The 19,145-nt window shown below is 40.9% G+C and overlaps 1 protein-coding gene across 1 annotated transcript; it reads right to left on the bottom strand.

The window, feature by feature from the left end:
• Positions 1–296: 296 nt before the first annotated feature.
• On the bottom strand, positions 297–7,832 carry LOC119210310 (fibroblast growth factor 4-like). Its single transcript, XM_037460158.1, has 3 exons — positions 7,541–7,832; positions 6,489–6,592; positions 297–473 (listed from the first exon to the last, which is right to left on the bottom strand). The coding sequence occupies exons 1-3, from the start codon at positions 7,830–7,832 to the stop codon at positions 297–299; spliced, it is 573 nt and encodes a 190-aa protein (XP_037316055.1).
• Between the last annotated feature and the right edge of the window lie 11,313 nt (positions 7,833–19,145).

Raw genomic sequence — 19,145 nt, forward strand, 5'->3', positions numbered from 1 at the left:
CACAGTTTTGCAATTTACAGCTACATTAGAGCATGTTGGAGGATTACAATGGATTCCAAGTAAACGAGGTGAAGGCCGTCTCTGGAGCCAGCATTTGCCCTGTCCATTCTGGGCTATTGCAAGAACATGTCATCTACACAAACATTGCATTCTTATTAAGCAAAAATATTTGGAAATAAAGCAAGAGTTTTACACCTTTTGTACAGGAGGATACTAGGAATAGTCCAACAGTAAAATATGTCCAAAACAATGGCCTTGTTTTGCTTCTTTACTTTTGTGAGTTTTGTTCTTTAAATTCATATCCGAGGCAGGAAGTGTGTCACTGTCATGGTGGGTGTGACCCGGTTGCCTCTCTTGGTTTTGCCAGTCTTGCCGAGGCCGATGTACATCCCGGGGTATGCGGCGGATTCATAAGCATTATAATTGTTGGCCAGAAGATTCTCCTTGAACTTACATTCATCATTGTATCGACCCTGTGGAGAAGAAGAAAATGAAGTCAATACTACATTCTTTTAGTTTCTAAGAACACTACTTGATTGTGTCTTGGCACTTAGGGAGGGGGGGGTGGGGGGCTAAACCAGGAGTCTCAAGTGTCATGCATTAGTTTTTCTCCATTGGTTTGGCTCATTTTTTGAAACAGAAATTACATTCTCAAAACAACATTGACAAACCTCCAAATAACTTAACTTAATAAAGCACAATTTCCAAGTGAATAGATCTTGTTGATCTAAACTGATTGTTGATTCTCAGTCTAATTGTTTTTCGCTCCAAAACGTCTCAGCGTAATTTCATTGTATATGTCATCACATGCACAATAGTCTGTTCAATTGTCAAAATTACTCAAGAACATAATACCATGAATACCATATATGAATCCCTTGGAACATTTGATAAATTCACAGTATTACAACAATTGACAGTCAGGTGAAACTAGAACTTTATTTTATTTATTCTTCAACCAGCTTTATTTACAGCACTGTAGGCTGCATATCATTTTTATTGTTTTTTGTTTCTGTGTTTATTTTACAGTATATTATGCTGCTTTTTACTCTGATGTATGGAAGTTATTTTATGTTTGTGAATGATAATTGCAATTACAATACAGTAAATTACAATTTCCGGTAGTATGAGTGCAATGTGTGATGTCAAACCTTGGAGGCTACTTACCCTAAAATCCTGTATCATTTATTTTATTTTTTTATACACAATTGTATTCTGTTAGCTAGACAAAAAAAACAGTACAGTAACCATTGTCAATGAAGAACTGGGCTAAGACTGGTGGACATGAGGGATTTCAATGGTCCTCTGCCATAGTGACAAAACAACTAAATATTTTGATCTGCAGTGTTTAAACAATGACAAAGGGACTTTTCATTTTGGGGCCACTGACTATTTGTATGAGAAAAGGAATTCGTTTTGACTGGTGAGATATGACCTTTTGCAGGTGTGCCATAGTGTTTTGCTAAACCATCTAGGTTATTTTGGCAAATGTATTTAAAGCTTTGAGAATGTCGTTTTTTTTCGAGAGATAGATGAGCCGCAGCAATCGAGAAGGAAGTTTTCATTTTGGGGGCACTTGGTTTTGAAGCTTGAGTTAACTGTTTTGGGTGAGATATGACCTTTTGAAGGTGATCTATGTAGTTGTGCTCAACCATATAGGCTATTTTACCAAATGCATTAAGAGCTTTGAGAATGTAATTTCTGTTTCAAGAATTGAGCCAACGCAATGGAGAAAAACTGTTAGCCACACATCCAATTTGTCACGGAAAAAAATTATCCACATAGGTTACTCTTCAACAGTCGGCCATAGCGTTCGCACCATCCCCCCCCCCCCCTGCCCGGATGGTGTGACGGCGTTGTTTGGGGACTTGATCTGCCGTTATTCTATAAATGATAACATACATATTACAACGAAACAACTCATTGCCATGGCAGGCTTACTCACAGGTCTGGGGGCAGTTCCAACCAAAGGTCAACCTCACTTCCCCTTCCCCAACCAAACCCCCTACCTTTGTGCATAGAGGCCTGCTGTTAGATGAGTAACTGGATGACTAACTGGTGTTTGGACCAGTCAGCATTCAAAACAATTTTAACAAGAGCTGATCATTCCAATGTTTGGGCAGTCGCTACCGAATAAACCATTAGACCTATGACTTCGGCAAGATGAAAGTGACCTATAATTAGCTGTGACATGGAATAACATTTCCACAGTTGACTCTGTGTGTTTACGTCAGTATTAATAATTCTTGGTAATTTCAAAGAAATTCTATTATCTGATTACATGAGGGAAAACAAAGTTGCCTGTTAAATTAATCACAATGAAATGCAGTTAATGGCCATATAATCGGTTCATTGGGCTGAATTAATTTGTTTTCTCCCTGGGTTACAAGCTCGCACTACCACAGTACACTGGTTACCAGTGAATAGATAAAAACAGCAGTGTAAAGATGTGTCCTGAATACTAACAGGAACTCACCTGTGAAGTGTATAAAAGTAGCATATTCAGATCTGTTTAGCAATGCTGAGATCTAAAATTCTAGAAAATGCATTTCCTGCTGAAAATTAATTTCAGAAAGTTGCTTAAAATCCAGAAATGAAAAAGGAAAAACTGAAATTATTTTAAAAATAGCTGAAAATACAGAAATAAAAAAGCAGAAAATAATTTGAAAAGGTAGTTGAAAATACAGACATCAGAAAAGCTGAAATTAATTTAAACGAATTGCTGAAAATACAGAAATGGGAGAAGCTGAAATGAATTAATTGATTTTCTGAAAAGATGAGAAAGGTTTAAATGAAATACAAAGAATTGCTGATGGTACACACATGGCAGAAAACATACATAGCAGAAGCTCAATATAAAATTCAAAAAACTGCTGAAAATACTGAAATGGAAGAAACTGAAAGCCGACAAAAGCTGAGAAGAAAAAAAAATAGTAAGACGTAAGAATCAGTTTTAGAAGTACTACTAGTAATATTAGTAGTTGTGCTAGTATTTAAAGGAGCAAAAAGTATTTAATTAAAACAACTTCATTCTGAGCTTCATGGTTAAGGTACAGATACTCATTGAGGCTTTTATTTTGAAAGTTATGGAATTGGGAAAGGGTTTGGGATACAGAATGTTATTCAAACTAAGAAGTTATTAATTGAAAGGCCTTATCAAACATTACAGTATAATTATTTTATGTTGAAATTATGAGAGAGAGAGAGAAACTGAGTGATTAAGAGTGAGGAAAGAGTAGTTAAAGTATTAATAGCAGAAGAAATTCTAGTACTACTTCTCTACTATAAAAGTACTATAAGTTGCAGTGTCACTACGACTGGTAGGAACAGTATTTGTAATAGTACTAGTATTAGTTGAAGTAAGAGTCATTTTAGTATTAATACCAGTCCAATACCAATAAGTATTCAACGAAACGGCTTTATCCTGAGCTTTATGGTTAAATTACAGATAATTATTGCAGCTTTTATTTTGAAATGATGGTATTGGGTGTGGGGGGGGGGGGGGGTTGACTGAAGACAGAACATTTGTTATTCAAACTAAGAAGTTATTGATAGGCCTCAAACATTACAGTAAGAATCCCCTCCATGGGGGGTTTGTTTTGAAATGATAGGATTGGGGGGAGAAAAGGAGGGAGGGAGAGATGTCTGTGTTGACAGACTGCATAACTGCGTCATTGACTAATCCGCTGTTATGGTTTATGGCTGTGTGAGACAGAGTGCAACGCACGTGTGAAACTATCCATGGCAACGGAGCACCTGGGGAGGAGGAGGGGGGGTGGAGAGAAGCAAAGGAAGGTTCTGAAATGTCCTCTGTAAGATCTGAATACCTTATGGTCCTGTCAGACTGCACTAATCAGTGAATACGGATCAGCTGTGAGTCACAGACAAAGCAGCGCGTGTCTATGAGTAACCGTGACAACTGAGCCCCTGCAGTCACTAACGAGCTCAAAGGGCAGAGAGAAACAGTGATGTACACAGAATCCACACCTCAAACAAATGTCCCCTGGAGCAAAACTATAAAAGTTATCCAAAAAATAATTTCATTTTGAGAGACACAAGACTCTACCGAACGCATCAGTGTAGGTTACATATCTCTCTCTGCAGTGTTGGGAAAGTTCACTTTCTACAAGAACTAGTTCAAAGTTCAGTTCACATATTTTAAAATTAACTGTCATATCAGTTCATAGTTCAAACTTCAAAATATTTGAACTAAGTTCACAGTTCCAACTAGTTCAGTTATTTTTTTTCCATATGTTGCTGCAAGCTATTATTTTTCAAAATGATTGCCACAGCCCATATAGAACCAGACAGCAATTATTTTATCAGTTTTAACACTGAAGCTATGCATCAGATTTAATCTTCATATCCAATGTTGAATCCTTATCCAACCAAGGTTTACATTAGCATTGAGGGGACAGCATTTCCCCATTGTTGCTTTAATGTTGCTGTCCATTCACTCCACACTAGCAGCAGCTGCAGCGTTCACCCCTACAGTACATTCCCAAACACATGCTGCTTGAATGGTCTTTTGAAATAAGGAATAACAGCACGAGTTATCATTAAGGTGCAAATGTTTGCAAAGAAAGGTCAGATTCCTCCCATCCTCACCGACCATGTCAGTAACTTCATAAACTCATTTAAATTATTATACGCCGCCTCTTTGCTACACGCAGCTGTCGCCTCCATACATTTCTTTTTTTTGATGACGCAAGCGTGGTGCGACGCTGGTGGCTGAAGTTGCCAGATTTGGTGTTTTCTATAGAAATCTGGGACCCTATTGAACAACGTTAACCTGAAAGAACGTGCCGTCATAGACACCAAAATGAACAAGTTCACAGTAACGTTCATCGGGCATTAATACAGTACGTTCAGTTCACGTTCGCCCAAAATATTTCATGAACTATCGTTCAATGAACGCCTTCAGGCACAACACTGTTTCTGTCTTAAAACGACTCAAATAGCAGTTTACAAAACATGAACCTTCTGTTTTTTCATTAGAAATATGTCGGCAGGTTTGAATTGGAGCCTATGGGGCTTGAGACAGACTTTGTCTCACTCTCGGGCTCCTCATGACAAAAGTAAATAACTGTGGGATTCTATACCCATATGACTGCGACCAGCACAAGCACGGCATCGCTTTGATCGAAAATGAAGCCTGAAAAGTGCATATTGTAGCCGTAAGGGCAAAAGTGCCATTTGTTTTTACCGGATACTGACTCTGCATTCGCTGTCTCCTCAGTCTCCACTCTAAGAAACGCAATACACACTAAAACTCAATCACCCAAAAACTAATGAAACATAATTAGTCATTATGAAAAAAGTATAATAGATATCAACAAGCTGTTTTTTAAATAAAATAGTTCAGACTATTTTACAGTTCAAATGGTGTCTGAAGCTGAAGAAGTTTAAGAGGATTTGAAAACAAACTCCATTGGAAACCATGTTTAAAAGGTTTATGATTTTAATTCATTTAAATTCAATTATAAGAGCTAGAAAGCTGAAAAGTCATAGCACCCCTCTGTTGAATGAGCTGAACATTTTAATATTTGAAGGCTTAATAGCTGAAAGTGTACCAAATATTGGTAGAAATTAACTGAAATCTGTTAATAATATGGTCATTTAAATGGTGATTGTTAAATGTGACCAACATACACAAATGTATGACATATTATTCATAATTAAGATATATAATAATGTGTAAAATGCTCATTAAATAAATTGCACTTCTTTGCAGTTATCTCCACAAAGGTTTAGGTATATCAAATAATGGGGAGGGAGAAACAGAATAAATAAATAAAATCCAGAATGTCCCGAATGTCCCATGATATGAAAGTTAGAAATTGATGGGCTTTTGATTTTGTGAAGTCTGATCCTCTAGCACCTAGCAAACATTCTGGCTGCCACAGACTGGGTAGACCTACTCTCTTGCTTTAAGAAAAGTACAACTGTCCACAAAACCCTTTTTTCCGATTCCAACCTCTCCACCATGGACCAAAGAGCTGGCTAAGGAAGTCAGAGACAAGATTTTAGTAGAATGGGTGACAAGACTGTTCAGCTTGTGTGCAGACTTTGTGCCGCTTGGTGAGAAGGAGACTGCAATTATTATAATTACACCTGAATCATTCGGAGAAGATGATGTGGTCACCCAACATGGTTGAACCACTCATTTCTTTGTCAGTGGGCATACTAAGAAAAATTTCATTTTTATGTTACTGCATGTGATTTAATCATGATTAACACTGGAATATTGTTTTGCACTGGTTGCAGATTAATCAAATGTTTTCATACATACAAATGTAAAGCAGCTGTGGACAGCAAATACACATTAAAAGCACTGATTTAACGTCAATTGTTTCGTTAAAATAAAATATCTTATCTGTCCTTGTTCCCCCATTGAAAAACTAGGTCATGAGGTTAGAGTATTAATACATTAATTATTTCATTTCAGTTCACACATCTTGTCATCAAATGATCAGATCAGTTCTTACCGAGCCGTAGAGTTTCCCTTTGTTGCTCATGGCAATGAAGAGGCCGCTTCTCACTCCAAACAGAGTGACCACTCCTCTCTCCACTGGGGACATCTCCAGAATGCCTGGCATAATACATGGAAAGGTTCAGCAGAATATAGAGATTATTTAAATGAGAGACCAACAATGATCGACTGAAGCGCTGTAGAGCAAAGTGTTGACATTTTTCGGCATCAGTTGTTAGTTAACTATATCACCTGAGTTGGTAAAGACATGAATTGTTGGTCTTTATTAAGTATTTATTTTAATTATATGTAGGAGTAGTCAATACAATCAATGACTTCAAGTGGACACCAATCCACTGAAGACACTACTAGTTTCCTGTGACTGTGTGCCCAATACCGACAATTGGATGTGAAATGAGTCCAACTTTCATCAAAAAAGCACTTTCACGCAGAATTAATGTATAACATTTAATCGAAATACATACAATTTACAAATTGAACCTTTTATGGAACTACATTTGTCTTTTTTTTGCATGTCTAGAAGGTAAATAAAATGTATGACTCAATAGGCTGTCAGAGCTGGGGTGTCCGGAAGCCAAAAGGAGAGAGAGCTGAGTTGTTCGATCCTTCCCCTGGATTAAGGTAGTCTGTGAGAAGTTATTCAGCCTGAAATTGCTTATGGGACAGAATTTAATATGAGGATCCAATAATAGCAATAATGCTAATGGAACACAACCTTGTGGTTTTTACCCCCCCCCTTCTATATTTTCAAATTGACAGCACTAACTAGCTGCCTGTTGAAGTTATTTACATCCTGAGATAAAGAAATCAAGGAGGATTTATTTTCAAGTAGTGCCCAAGTGAATTCCATATTATCAATTCACATCAATCAACAAGATATAAATGACTAATTCTAATTTAACTATTCATACAGGAATGGATGGTTCCGATGCCCAGAATAAAAGTTGCAAATTTAGTTACTCAAGTTAGAAAACTGATGACCATAATTGTATGCCTTTTTTACATTGAACACTGAATATTCTCAGAGGGAAAGGGAAAACAACTTACTGTATCTGTTTTCATTGTGCACGCCTGCGATCTTCCCATTTGGTAAGACCTGAATGTGGAAGCCAATGCCCACATTACAGTAAAGTCTTCTTAGCCTCTTTATCCCTAGCAGGTATTCTCCATCTCTAGCAGTCACCTCCCTTTTGTCCCAGCAGCTGCTGAAGGCACGCACCAATGGCCCGGCACTCCGTATGCTATGTCTCTTACTGCTGATAACTGGGAGAGGAGCAAAGGAACTGCAAAGGAGGATACCAAACAGGAGCAGAGGGAGCTTGGACCTTGACGATGACATCCTGTGCTCACCAATCCCGGAAATCGTGGAGATACACGACTATTGTGTAAGACCAATGTTCAATTTGAACAAAATTTGTCATAAGATTGTTTCAGCATAAGTTGCTGTGAGGAAAAATCATGAAGACATGCCTCAACCTCTGCATTCTTTAAAGCCCAGAGTAAAGCGTGTAAGTATGCGTATTTAAACACTATTTAAAGCAGAACCCATTAGGGGTCCAGTTTGCCAGAGAGTGGTCTCCTGTTTCCTCCTCAGGTAGATCTAGTAGACAGACAGAATACTTATATGTAGCACATATTACATCACACACCACCTGCTGTCTTGTTTGTCTGTGAGTCACAGATGCTGTAGAAGCACACAAACTGAGAAATACATTAAACACATAGTGACAGAAAAAAAAGAAATATGCAAGGACACAGATACAGAGTAGTAAATAAATTGAAGAGATCAAGTAGAGAGATGGATGTACAGGACCCCTTTGTGAATGTCCTCTAAATCAGCATGTTGTCTCATCACTAAATTTATAGCGGTTATAATTCTGTCAAAAGATTTTAATAATGAAATTACTGGGCTGTTTCAAACTGTGGAGCATCCAATCATCATGGTTACAGACTGCTTTACTCCCAAAGAAGATTTATTATCATCTTAATCTGGTAAATAGAAATAAACAATACAATAAAATATACAGGAACACAATGTATTCGACCACTGAATGTACATGTGGAGTTACTGACAGCTTATTCAGTGATCAATTACATTTTCTTTTATAATTTGTTGCTTGTTTCTTCTATGTTTAATGAATTTGCAGTACTTTATTAACACAGGCAAGCCAGCAATGAAATACCGACATACATAACAAACTCCAAACGGGAAGTACTCTAGAAACTAGGCCTGGGTGTAACAAGACTTCACAAATGAGCAATGGACGGGGGAGTCTAAATAAAAGGGGAGTAAATGACACACAGGTGACTAATAATGATAAGAGGGGACAACAATAGCAGAGATGGATGATGGGAGATGCAGTCCTAGTACTCTGGAGAGAGGGATCTGGTGAAACCAGGAGAAGGCGTTGTCTGACGTTCCGTGACAGAATTATTATTCATTACATTTTTAAAACTTTTTTATATTTGTTGTTGAATTTGGTTGTTTGTTGTTTCACACTAAACATGAACATGAAAGATCTTTTGTAGTCAGTTGTTTACACCTGTGTAAACTGAGGCCATAAGGAAAACAACAAACAAAAAACTAAGAGTCTCAGCATTACAGCTTCTCTACTGAATGAAACAATTCAAAGCACTGCATTATGTTTTAAAATCAATACAGCACTAAGGGCCATGTGTCCGGTGTAAAAGCAAGTTTGAGAGTTTCCGCCTTGACCATCGTTGGTTGACAACAATATAGTTAAGTGATCAATTTAATACAATCACCATTCCGAACAATGACAGTAACACCATATTTGGATTTGGATTATATGTATCAAATGCTGTGATTTAAACAGACTAGGTTATACTTATATTGACCTGCCTGTGATAAGGCCGGCTAAAGCCGTTAACTGTTAACTTTTCTGTGGAGGTACCCGGGAAAAAGTATAAGGGTCTCTATTAAACCCAAAGGGAACATCACTCTTATTTGCTGCATTCCATTCTTAATGGGGTATAGTTACTCAAAGGGAGGTTATTCTACTTTGTTGGTCAGCACAAAAGAAACCCCTTCCCCCCACCTCTCTCCTTCATATTTATGAGCATCTCCTACTTTATTGCATTTCCATTGGTGTAATGATAGAGAACTTTCATCAGTGTTAGGAATTGAAAAGCAGAGCAGATAAAGAAATAAAAGAGACCAAGGCAGAGCTACAGTTGTTTCATAGCCTGAGCAGATGCCATTCGACACACATACTTCCCCACACTTTGGTATATCTACACTGTGTGAATGGGCAACTTCCTGGAGCCCTTCAAGGATGTCCTATTTTTCATATAGTTCTCTCTAAATTAAATTATTTGTATATCCGCATGTCATCATACCTACGCTGGCTGGTCTGATTAGGAGTGACGGATCCCAGATGTAAAAGCCACAACTGGTTTCCAAATAGATGAGTGGAGAAAAAGATGTTTATAAGTAGAGTAAATCTATCAGTAACAAATGATGGCCGCATATACTTCCTGGAGGGACTGATACTGTTCTTTGATTATAAAAAAAACCCACTGACTTCCAAAACTACCACAACTAGCCTGGTGCTGGTATTTTGTCATATAAAAAGTGACTTATTGTTATTGTGTTATATGTAGTGGTGAATACCAAAGGATACTGTAGAATGAAATTGTGTTAAAATACAGTAATTTCAATGGAGCATAGCATTCATCATTCATGCATTTATGAAATAGTCCCTTTGCCAGTACATGGTCCTTTCTTCACTATGCTAATTCAGATGCTGCTGGACAGTATACAAATGACCCACAGCAAAAAGACACATTGTAAACCACAATGTGATTCATGGCAACAAATATTAGAACTATCTCTTCGGCACATACGCACATTATCTCAGAGCAGTGGAGGGTTTATATCATATGACATGTGGTGCGTCACAGCACTGCTCATGTAGAGCTCATTGCAGGACTCACAGAGAGAGATGGAGGCAATGATAGGTCATGTGTGTACACATGTGAAGGACTGGTCTCCCCACTGGGTGAAAACCCCGTACTAACTGTGACGTGGGTAACCATTCACAGAGGTGTCAAAAGTATTCACATTCATTACTCAAGTAGAAGTATAGATACTAGGTTTTGAAAATACTTTTGTAGAAGTGGAAGTATCAGCTCCAGCTTTTTACTTAAGTAAAAGTATAAAAGTACTGGTTTTATAACTACTTAAAGTAAAAGTATTAAAAGGAAAAAAAATGTCCATTAAGAACAAACAGTCCGTCAGTCCGTTATAACACGATGGGAAGGTGCCTTCAGGTCACGTGACCTGCCGGATGACGGAAACATGGCGACATTCAGAGAAGCGACGCTACAACAACAGAGGGACACACGTATCGACCCACATGCTGTAAAGAAAAAAACATGTTCCAGTGACACGTTGTTCCCATTGATCAGACTGCAGTGTCTCCCCATGGTTTACTACTTCATGGGGGGGGGGGGCACATCGCTTTTCTAATGATGGGGAGTGGTCGGTTATCAAAATATTGAACAAATACAGAATCCCTTTGTGTTCATTTCTAAAGCCTCGATTAAGTCATAGGTCACTTTATTGAATACGCTGCGCCAATTTCAGGTCGCTGTGTGGTCCCAGATTATCATTACAGTTAGAAAAAATATGTACGGCCGACGGAGACGTGTGCAAAAAGGGCTGGCTAAGGCAGTGTTTCTCAACTGGTGGGCCGTTTGTCTAGAGCTGCCGAAGTCGGAACCGAAAGCCCTAGTACTTCCAGAAAACCCTCAATATGTGTCAAAATAGTATCTGCAGATAACCCATGTTGATCGATTTGATCGGGGGGGGTGCTTCCGCGTTCGCTAGCGGTGTCGACGGCACACGGCTCTGTCGTCTGTTCTGAATGTGATAGATAGCCACGCCCCCTGATTTGCATATAAGAACATGAAATGAAATACTGTGTCATTATGCATTACCGTGTTTTTATTCATTTATTTATTATGAAATGCAGTGTCATTATGCATTACCGTGTTTTTATTCATTTATTTATTATGAAATGCAGTGTCATTATGCATTACCGTGTATTTGTTCATTTATTTATTATGAAATGCAGTATCATTATGCATTACCGTGTATTTGTTCATTTATTTAATTTTGACTAAAACGGCATTCCATAGTAACGAGGCGATTTTAATGTAAGAAGTAGAAATTTCTACTTAAGTACAGTAACAAAGTATTTGTACTTCGTTACTTGACATCTCTGACCATTTATCAGCATTTTCGCTGACACCAAACCTTGTCAACAGAGATACATTGATGAATTCCTTTTCTCTTTCTGTCCCTATATTTTCCCCTCTAAACAAGCAGTTACCCTAATTTTGTCAAAGGGGCCCCCCAGAAGGCCCCATATGTAGACCAGATGGTAATGCATGAATTTACATATTGTTTCATAAATATTTTCTCCAGTTTCTGTCAAGTTTCGTTTACGGACCGTAGGACTCAATGTGGATTTCAAAATACAAAAATATTTAATTAAGTGGAATTCTAAATGCCTAGGGACAAACTGGGACCAAGACAGAAGGCAAACCAAAAACTATGCAACATAACCGACATTGACTATGAACTTTAGAGACAAGGCAAACACATGGTTTGGATGCATGTGATTGGACACAGGAAGAAACAATCACTGACACAAGGTAAAACACACCAGAGCAGGAAGTAGAGTTAACCCAGGGACACGGGAGGCAGAAAACTACAAAATAGAAGAGAAAATGAACCCACACTGTGACAGTTTCCTTCTTCAAACGCTTGTTCACTCCCATGGCCAAGTGCAAATCGCATCAATTCATAGATCTGTTGCTTCTTCTTAGTGCCCTTGTTATTACAATGCTGGCCTTGTAGTTCACACATTTCTTGGCACACTTTAGGCCCCTTAGTGCCAATTGAGCATCGTTTAAATGCCACGGCCTACCTGAGCATTGTTTCTGACCATATCCATCCCTTTATGGCCACCATGTACCCATCCTCTGATGGCTACTTCCAGCAGGATAATGCACCATGTCACAAAGCTGGAATCATCTCAGACTGGTTTCTTCAACATGAAAATGAGTTCACTGTACTAAAATGGCCCCCAGTCACCAGATCTCAACCCAATATAGCATCTTTGGGATGTGGTGGAACGGGAGCTTCATGCCCTGGATGTGCATCCCACAAATCTCCATCAACTGCAAGATGCTATGCTATCAATATGGGCCAACATTTCAAAAAAATGCTTTCAGCACCTTGTTGAATCAATGCCACGTTGAATTTGTGGGTTTTGTGGGTTCGTAGAGCATTGTGGGTTTAGGTTGCGGGTCACTGAAGTCCAAACGAGGGCACTGCCGTGGAGCACCGGCTGAATTGACTTTTGTCGGGACAGTACGCTTCCATCGGTATTGGTGAGTAAATTAGCCTTGTTCTTGGACTTAGTGTGAAGATAGGGGAATAGTTGGGGGTAAATGTTTAGGGGGAAACTCCGGTCTTGTCCTGTAACATGAGCTTTCCGTTTCGCCCGATTTAATCTGTGTGGGTGTGATTGTTGGGTAACCCGAAGGACGACGAGGTTTTTGTTTGTTTGGCTAGATGTGTGGCTAGTAGGGTGATTGTATATAGACCATAGACTTATAATTTAAGTTGAAATAATGAGTGCACTTGAGACATTTTTGTGTCACGGCGGGTGCTGGTGCAGGCGGAAGCAGGACTCAAATGCAGGTTCTTCCAGAAAACTGTGCTCTTTATTCGAAAAACCAAAAACTCACCAGAGACTGTGCACCAACGACGAGTGACATTTAGACAATGACGCGACAAGGGACAACAGGCACACAGGGCTTAAATACACAAGGGAGGTGCAGGTGATTGGACACAGGTGGAATCAATCAGGCAATCACAGGACAGGACGTGAAGCTCACCCAGAGACACGAGACAACTACAAAATAAGACAAGCAGACCCAAACCGTGACATTTTGGCTGCTCCTTTAGTGGCTTTGCTTGCGGCGTTGAATATTAAACATTTCAATAGTGTGGCTAAGCACTTTGAGATTGATGTAACATTACTGAAGGGAGCTCAGAAGCATGAGCTGCTTGACTTTGTTCATGTGAGTTTGGTAAATAAGAATGTGTTACCTGACGAAAGGGCCACAGCGCGGTAGTCAGGAAGCATCGGATTCAGATAGTGAGCTGGGTTCAGACAGTGAGCTCACTTTGAAAAAATCCAGCATATCAACATTTGAACAGCAAGTGAAATTGTTAAATCTAAAACACGAATTGCAAGTAAAACGAGAGACGTTGAAATTAGAGCAAGAAAAATTTGACAATGAATTAGCTAAAAGAAAGCTTGATAACTTATTGAACTGTATAAGAATAGAAGCTGCACAGAAAGACAAAGATCGTGAGTTAAAATGGGGAAAGCTCAAAAATTTGGAGCATGAACGTGAAATTGAGCGTACTAAGCTGCAATTAGCATCTGAAGGCAAACTTGGTAAACCACAGTAGTCAGGTTTGGGCGCTATGATCAAGTTCCTGCCTAAATTTAATGAGCAGGATCCAGATGTTTTTTTTTCGTCATTTGAGAATATTGCTACTGAGCAAAATTGGAGTGACAAGGACGAAATTGTACTGTTACAAACCACCTTGGTTGGCCGTGCTCAGAAGGCATTTGTGGCTTTACCGTCTTCTGAAAAGGGAGTCTATCGGTGCGTTAAGGCAGCGGTGTTAAAATGCTATGAGTTAATCCCTGAGGCTTATAGACAGCGTTTTTGATCATGGAAAAAATCAGACAAGCAAATTTACGCTGAATGGGCAAGGGAGTTTTTTTCAACGTTGGCTTACAGCATTTGTTTACCTACCGTTTACCTTGTTACTCAAACATCAAGAGGCTGACAATCAGTGTAGTGCAGTGTTTCTCAACTGGTGGGTCGCGACCCACTAGTGGGTCACAGACCCGTTTGTAGTGGGTCGCGGACCTTTGCATGGGAAAATAATTTTAAAAAAAAAATTTCATCCAGTGATTTTATTTTGAAGGGACTTTTTGTAATGCAGCGGAGTTTCGTCTTTTTTTCCGGCTCGTCGGTCCATGTTTTCCGTCAGCGCGGTAATTAGAACGCGGAAGCACCCCCCGCTCCCCCCCGTTGACCGATCGAATTGGGTCGCGGCTTGTCATTAAGGGGTAAAGGTGGGGTGGGTCCCGGAGCCAGACAAGTTGAGAACCACTGGGGTAGTGGTCCTCGTACAGCAAGCTGCTGACCACACATCAAAGATCTTACAGAGAACTAAGCAATAATTCACATGTGGAATTTTTTTATTTATTATTATTATAATTCAGAGCTTCAGAGTTTCTTTGAAGCTGAAGTTCTGCTGCCGGTTTAGATTCTCGATGGTCTCCTCATGTCCTTTAATTAAAACATTGTTAGTTTTAATGCACAATGATACAATAACTAGCTGCACTCTGCGGATAAAGACAATACGTTAAAGAGATGTTGACGGAGACTGGATTTAATCTCTGCGCACTCACAGGTCTGATCAAGAAGCGGCCTTTTTAAGAACGTTTGATTCTCCCAGCACACTGAAAAACATTGTCATTTTTCCCCCTCTCTTACTGAGATCTGGGGCAAAATTATACTTCCAAAGAAATTTATAGATTCTTAATTGTCACCCAATAAAAGTGAAAAAGCAGCATTCCTATAAAAAGACAGTGAGGCCGTACATACAGATGGACCAACAAAAGGTCAAGGAATTAAGGGAGACAGATTGTACATACAAAACTTATATTAGGAATCATCTCATGAATGAAGTTCTCAAATGACATTTTATTAAATAAAAAAATATCTCTTAAGAAAACATGTTGGACAGCAGAAGTCCTGCTCCAGAGGTGGTTTCCCAGTCCAAAGCCAGTGGAACCAAAGACTGCATGTTGAGCACTGGATCTGAGGATAAGCAACGCAGTAGATTAATACACCATACATTCAGTTTAATCTTACCCCTTCTCCATGGACCGTGGCATGCATTGTCACATGCTCTGCATTATTTGAGAAAAATATATTTAGTTACCAAGCAACTTAAGTGTAGGAAAATGCCATCATACCTGCCAGTCGACTGGTATTTCAGAAGGACACCGCGCTTCCCTCTCATACACGAGTTCTTTTGTTACAAGCTGATTCTTTGTCCTTAAGCCGGCCACAACTCCATAAATGTACAAGAGGACAACTTATTTTGAATACCATGATGATTTTTAAACTTACTTCACAAATTCTTTTCCACGGTCGATGAGGATACGCTTTGGGACGCCATATTTATAGAATAAATCCATAATACAGACAGATTTCTTCTGCTCACTTTGTTTTCAGCGAGTATACCACCATCACACAAATGTATAGAAACCCATTTCGGTGCATTTCAGCTTGTCCATCCCAACTAATTCAAATGGCTCTGTCACCTTTAGCAAACCAGACCTTAACATAATGATGCTTTTGAAAATACTACGTTACTACACCCCCCCCCCTTGTTAATAATTGCACTCTTTAAGATTTTATATTGAAGTAGTACACGATAACGTCAGTAGATGGTGCTGCTGTGAATCTATTGGAGAGAATGTAGCTTCAGGCTCCCCTCATACACAGCTCAGAATAAAAATAGCTCTGCTTTGCATCATGCGTGTGTCCTCTCTCTCCCTCTCTAGTAATCCACAGGTATGCTAAATGTGTTTAACAGTTCTGTAATATTTTAACATAACAGGAGATGTGTGACCAATTTAGGTAGCTGTATTTTGTAGAGAATTGTTCTGACGGATGTTGTAATGCTAGCTAGCTGAGTTCGGTCAGAGATTTTAATTCATTTGAATTTGTTCACACCATGTCGCGGAATTTTTTAAGTTATGACTGCAATGCGCAGCTACGAATAAAACTAGCTCTGGCTTGAGCATGACACTAACATGGGTCTTCTCTCTATATTAATCTACAGTGCTTCCTAGCTTGTGTAACCTTTGCTGCCGGTCCAGATTACCCCTAGGTCTGGTGCCGGGAACAATTGGGGGCTCATCCGGGATTATCTAGCGTCCTTGCCAGGTGAAATGGGTGCTAAAACACCGTGAACCTGTAGTGAAAGCTTGGGGGAAGGCTGAAATATAGTGCGTAATCCAGAAAGCAGAGTCCACTGTGGTAACGTTAAAATGGCCACTGTCACCCTTGCGACGGACATTGGTCTTTCAGATCCAGAAGAGACTGTCCGACTTGAGTGCAAGTCAACTCCTGTGTTATTACGTCCTAACAGCCTGGTGCGGAGTTTAGCTATGACAAAAAGCTAGTTCAAGGTACCTTTCTCGACACACAACACCAAGGGTTAAATGAGAAAAACAACCATGAAATACATGATTTAAAACCCTTCCTTAACAATAATGACTCAATTGAGCAAGCTAAAGTTGCCATCGAGGTACAGGATAATCCTAACTGACAGCACAAGTGTCCTCACTGACCAAACATCTGGCCCAGATGGGTAAACCTACTGACAGCGACACCAAAACAGGCACCAACAACAGAGACCAGGGGCCGATGCAATGACTGTGTACAACAGGGAAAAGCGGGGCAGCCAGTGACCATGACAGCTGAAGAGGCCTCAGCACTCGTCAGGTCTGTAAAAGCAGACACACAGTGTCTACCACCACCAAGGTGTGTCTAGCACAGCTCATAGGAAAGCGATGAATAGTTGCATGTGCTATCAATGGAGTTCCTCTCCAAATGCTGCTCGACTCAGGGGCTCAAGTGAATATGGTAGGGAGAGCATGGAACGTTCAAATCCAGCCACTCCAATCCCTCCTTTTCGACCGGCACTTGGAGATTTTAGCAGCTAATGGTACAGATGTTCCCTTTGATGGATGGGCAGATCCCCTTTCCCCCCCCGCAACACAGGAAGAAAAGTCTAACTCAAATAATAAACAGTAAACAAATGTAATATACACACTAAACCTAAGATCGATCGATCTCTCTCTCTTCTTATTTTTTTTTTCTTCTCCTGCCGGTGTCTCGCCGGTCGGCGTCCAAGGACGCCATGGTAAATGGGGAAAATCTGTCCCACCTCACGCGAAAGCATGGCATTAAAATCAGCGCCGGCTTTCCGTGCAGCGTGGAGGACATTGGGTTGGCTGTGGGGGAAATAGTCGGGCACGGCAGCGTGAAATCGGCCGCTCGGATGAACGGGGCTGTGGTCATTTTCCTGGACCAGGTGGGGAAGGTGAACCGAGTCGTCGAGGCGGGCCTCACGGTAAACAAAATGTTTGTGCAGGTGATGCCACTAACGCAACCGGCCACGAAGGTGGTTCTATCGAACGTCCCTCCGTTCATCACCGACGAATTCCTCAGTAGAGAACTCTCCAGACACGGAAAGGTGGTGTCACCATTCAAAAAGATCTTGTCTGGATGCAGGTCTCAGTTACTGAAGCACGTAGTGTCTCACCGCAGGCAACTCTATATGATTCTTAACAACCGGAATGTGGAGCTCAACCTCCGCTTCCATGTTAGGATAGATGATTACGAGTACGTGATTTTTGCAACATCGTCGGCGATGAAGCGTTTCGGTTGTGGTGAGGAGGGGCATACCGTGGGTGCCTGTCCGAGACGCGGGGACCCGACCCCGCCGGGCCGCGGCGGGAGAACCTCCGCTGCTGCGGCGGGGGGGCCTCCGGAGCCCCGCGGCGCTGCTGCAGCGGGAGAACCTCCGGGGCCGCCTCCCCCCGCTGGGCCTCCGGAGCCGCCCGGCGCTGCTGCGGCGGGGAAGCTCCCGGGGCCTCTTGCCGCAGAGATGGATGCGGCGTCCGAGCGCCTCCGGGGCCGCCTACCGCCGCAGAGATGGCTGCGGCGTCCGAGCGGCCGGTTTCGCGGCCCGCGGGCTGGTCCGCTGCTGTGTCTGACCTACACGGGGTGAGTATGGAAGATGTGCACGGTGTGGATGAAGGTGGTTTGGTAGGTGAGAGAGACACTTTGGGTGAGGTGGTAGAGGGTGAGGATGGGGAGGAAGGAAAGAAAAAGGGTGAGGGGGGGTGCAGCCTGGGACAGGAGGCGGGTGGTTTGAAGGTTCAGTTGGGGGGAGAACTGAATGGGGCAGTGGAGCAAGTGGAAGAGGTGGAGATGGTGGAGGAGGAAGCAGGGGAAACGAAGGCTGCAACGAAGAGAAAAAAAAAGAAGCAAAACGGAGGCAGCGAGGCAAAAGCCAGTAAGGTTGGGGAGGAAGAGGAGGCAGGTAGGGGGCAGTTTACGGACGGTAGTGAAAGTGAGGGCTGTGTGTCGGATGGCAGCGACATACACAGTGCCTTTTTAACAAAAAGCCAAAGGGAAAAACTATACTCTGCAGAGCAAATAAAAACATTCTTACAAAAAGTAAAAAATAGTTTTTCCCAGACCTGGTGTGCTTTTAAAATTCAGCCAGACTCCGCATGAGCCAGAGGGAGGAGTCTGGCTTCACCGATCAAGAGGTTTTTAGATTGAAAAAACTTGTGCTAAAAGCAAAACGAGCGATTAACGATGGTCACGAAAAAAAATTGTGTTTTTATTGATTTTTTTGGTTTTTATTTGTGTTTTAATTTTTGTATTCATCATGGATACTTTTAAAATAGGAAGCCTGAACGTGAATGGAGCCAGAGAG

The sequence above is a fragment of the Pungitius pungitius genome, chromosome 2 (assembly GCF_949316345.1).
Source record: "Pungitius pungitius chromosome 2, fPunPun2.1, whole genome shotgun sequence".
In the NCBI taxonomy this organism is placed as follows: domain Eukaryota; kingdom Metazoa; phylum Chordata; class Actinopteri; order Perciformes; family Gasterosteidae; genus Pungitius; species Pungitius pungitius.

Excerpts from the sequence above, each read along its gene's own strand:
- LOC119210310 (XM_037460158.1), bottom strand. The coding sequence starts at position 7,832 with ATGTCATCGTCAAGGTCCAAGCTCCCTCTGCTCCTGTTTGGTATCCTC. Across the intron at positions 6,593-7,540 it reads GCACAATGAAAACAGATACA|GCATTCTGGAGATGTCCCCA; the intron begins GTAAGTTGTTTT and ends GTATTATGCCAG. Across the intron at positions 474-6,488 it reads AAGGGAAACTCTACGGCTCG|GGTCGATACAATGATGAATG; the intron begins GTAAGAACTGAT and ends TCTTCTCCACAG.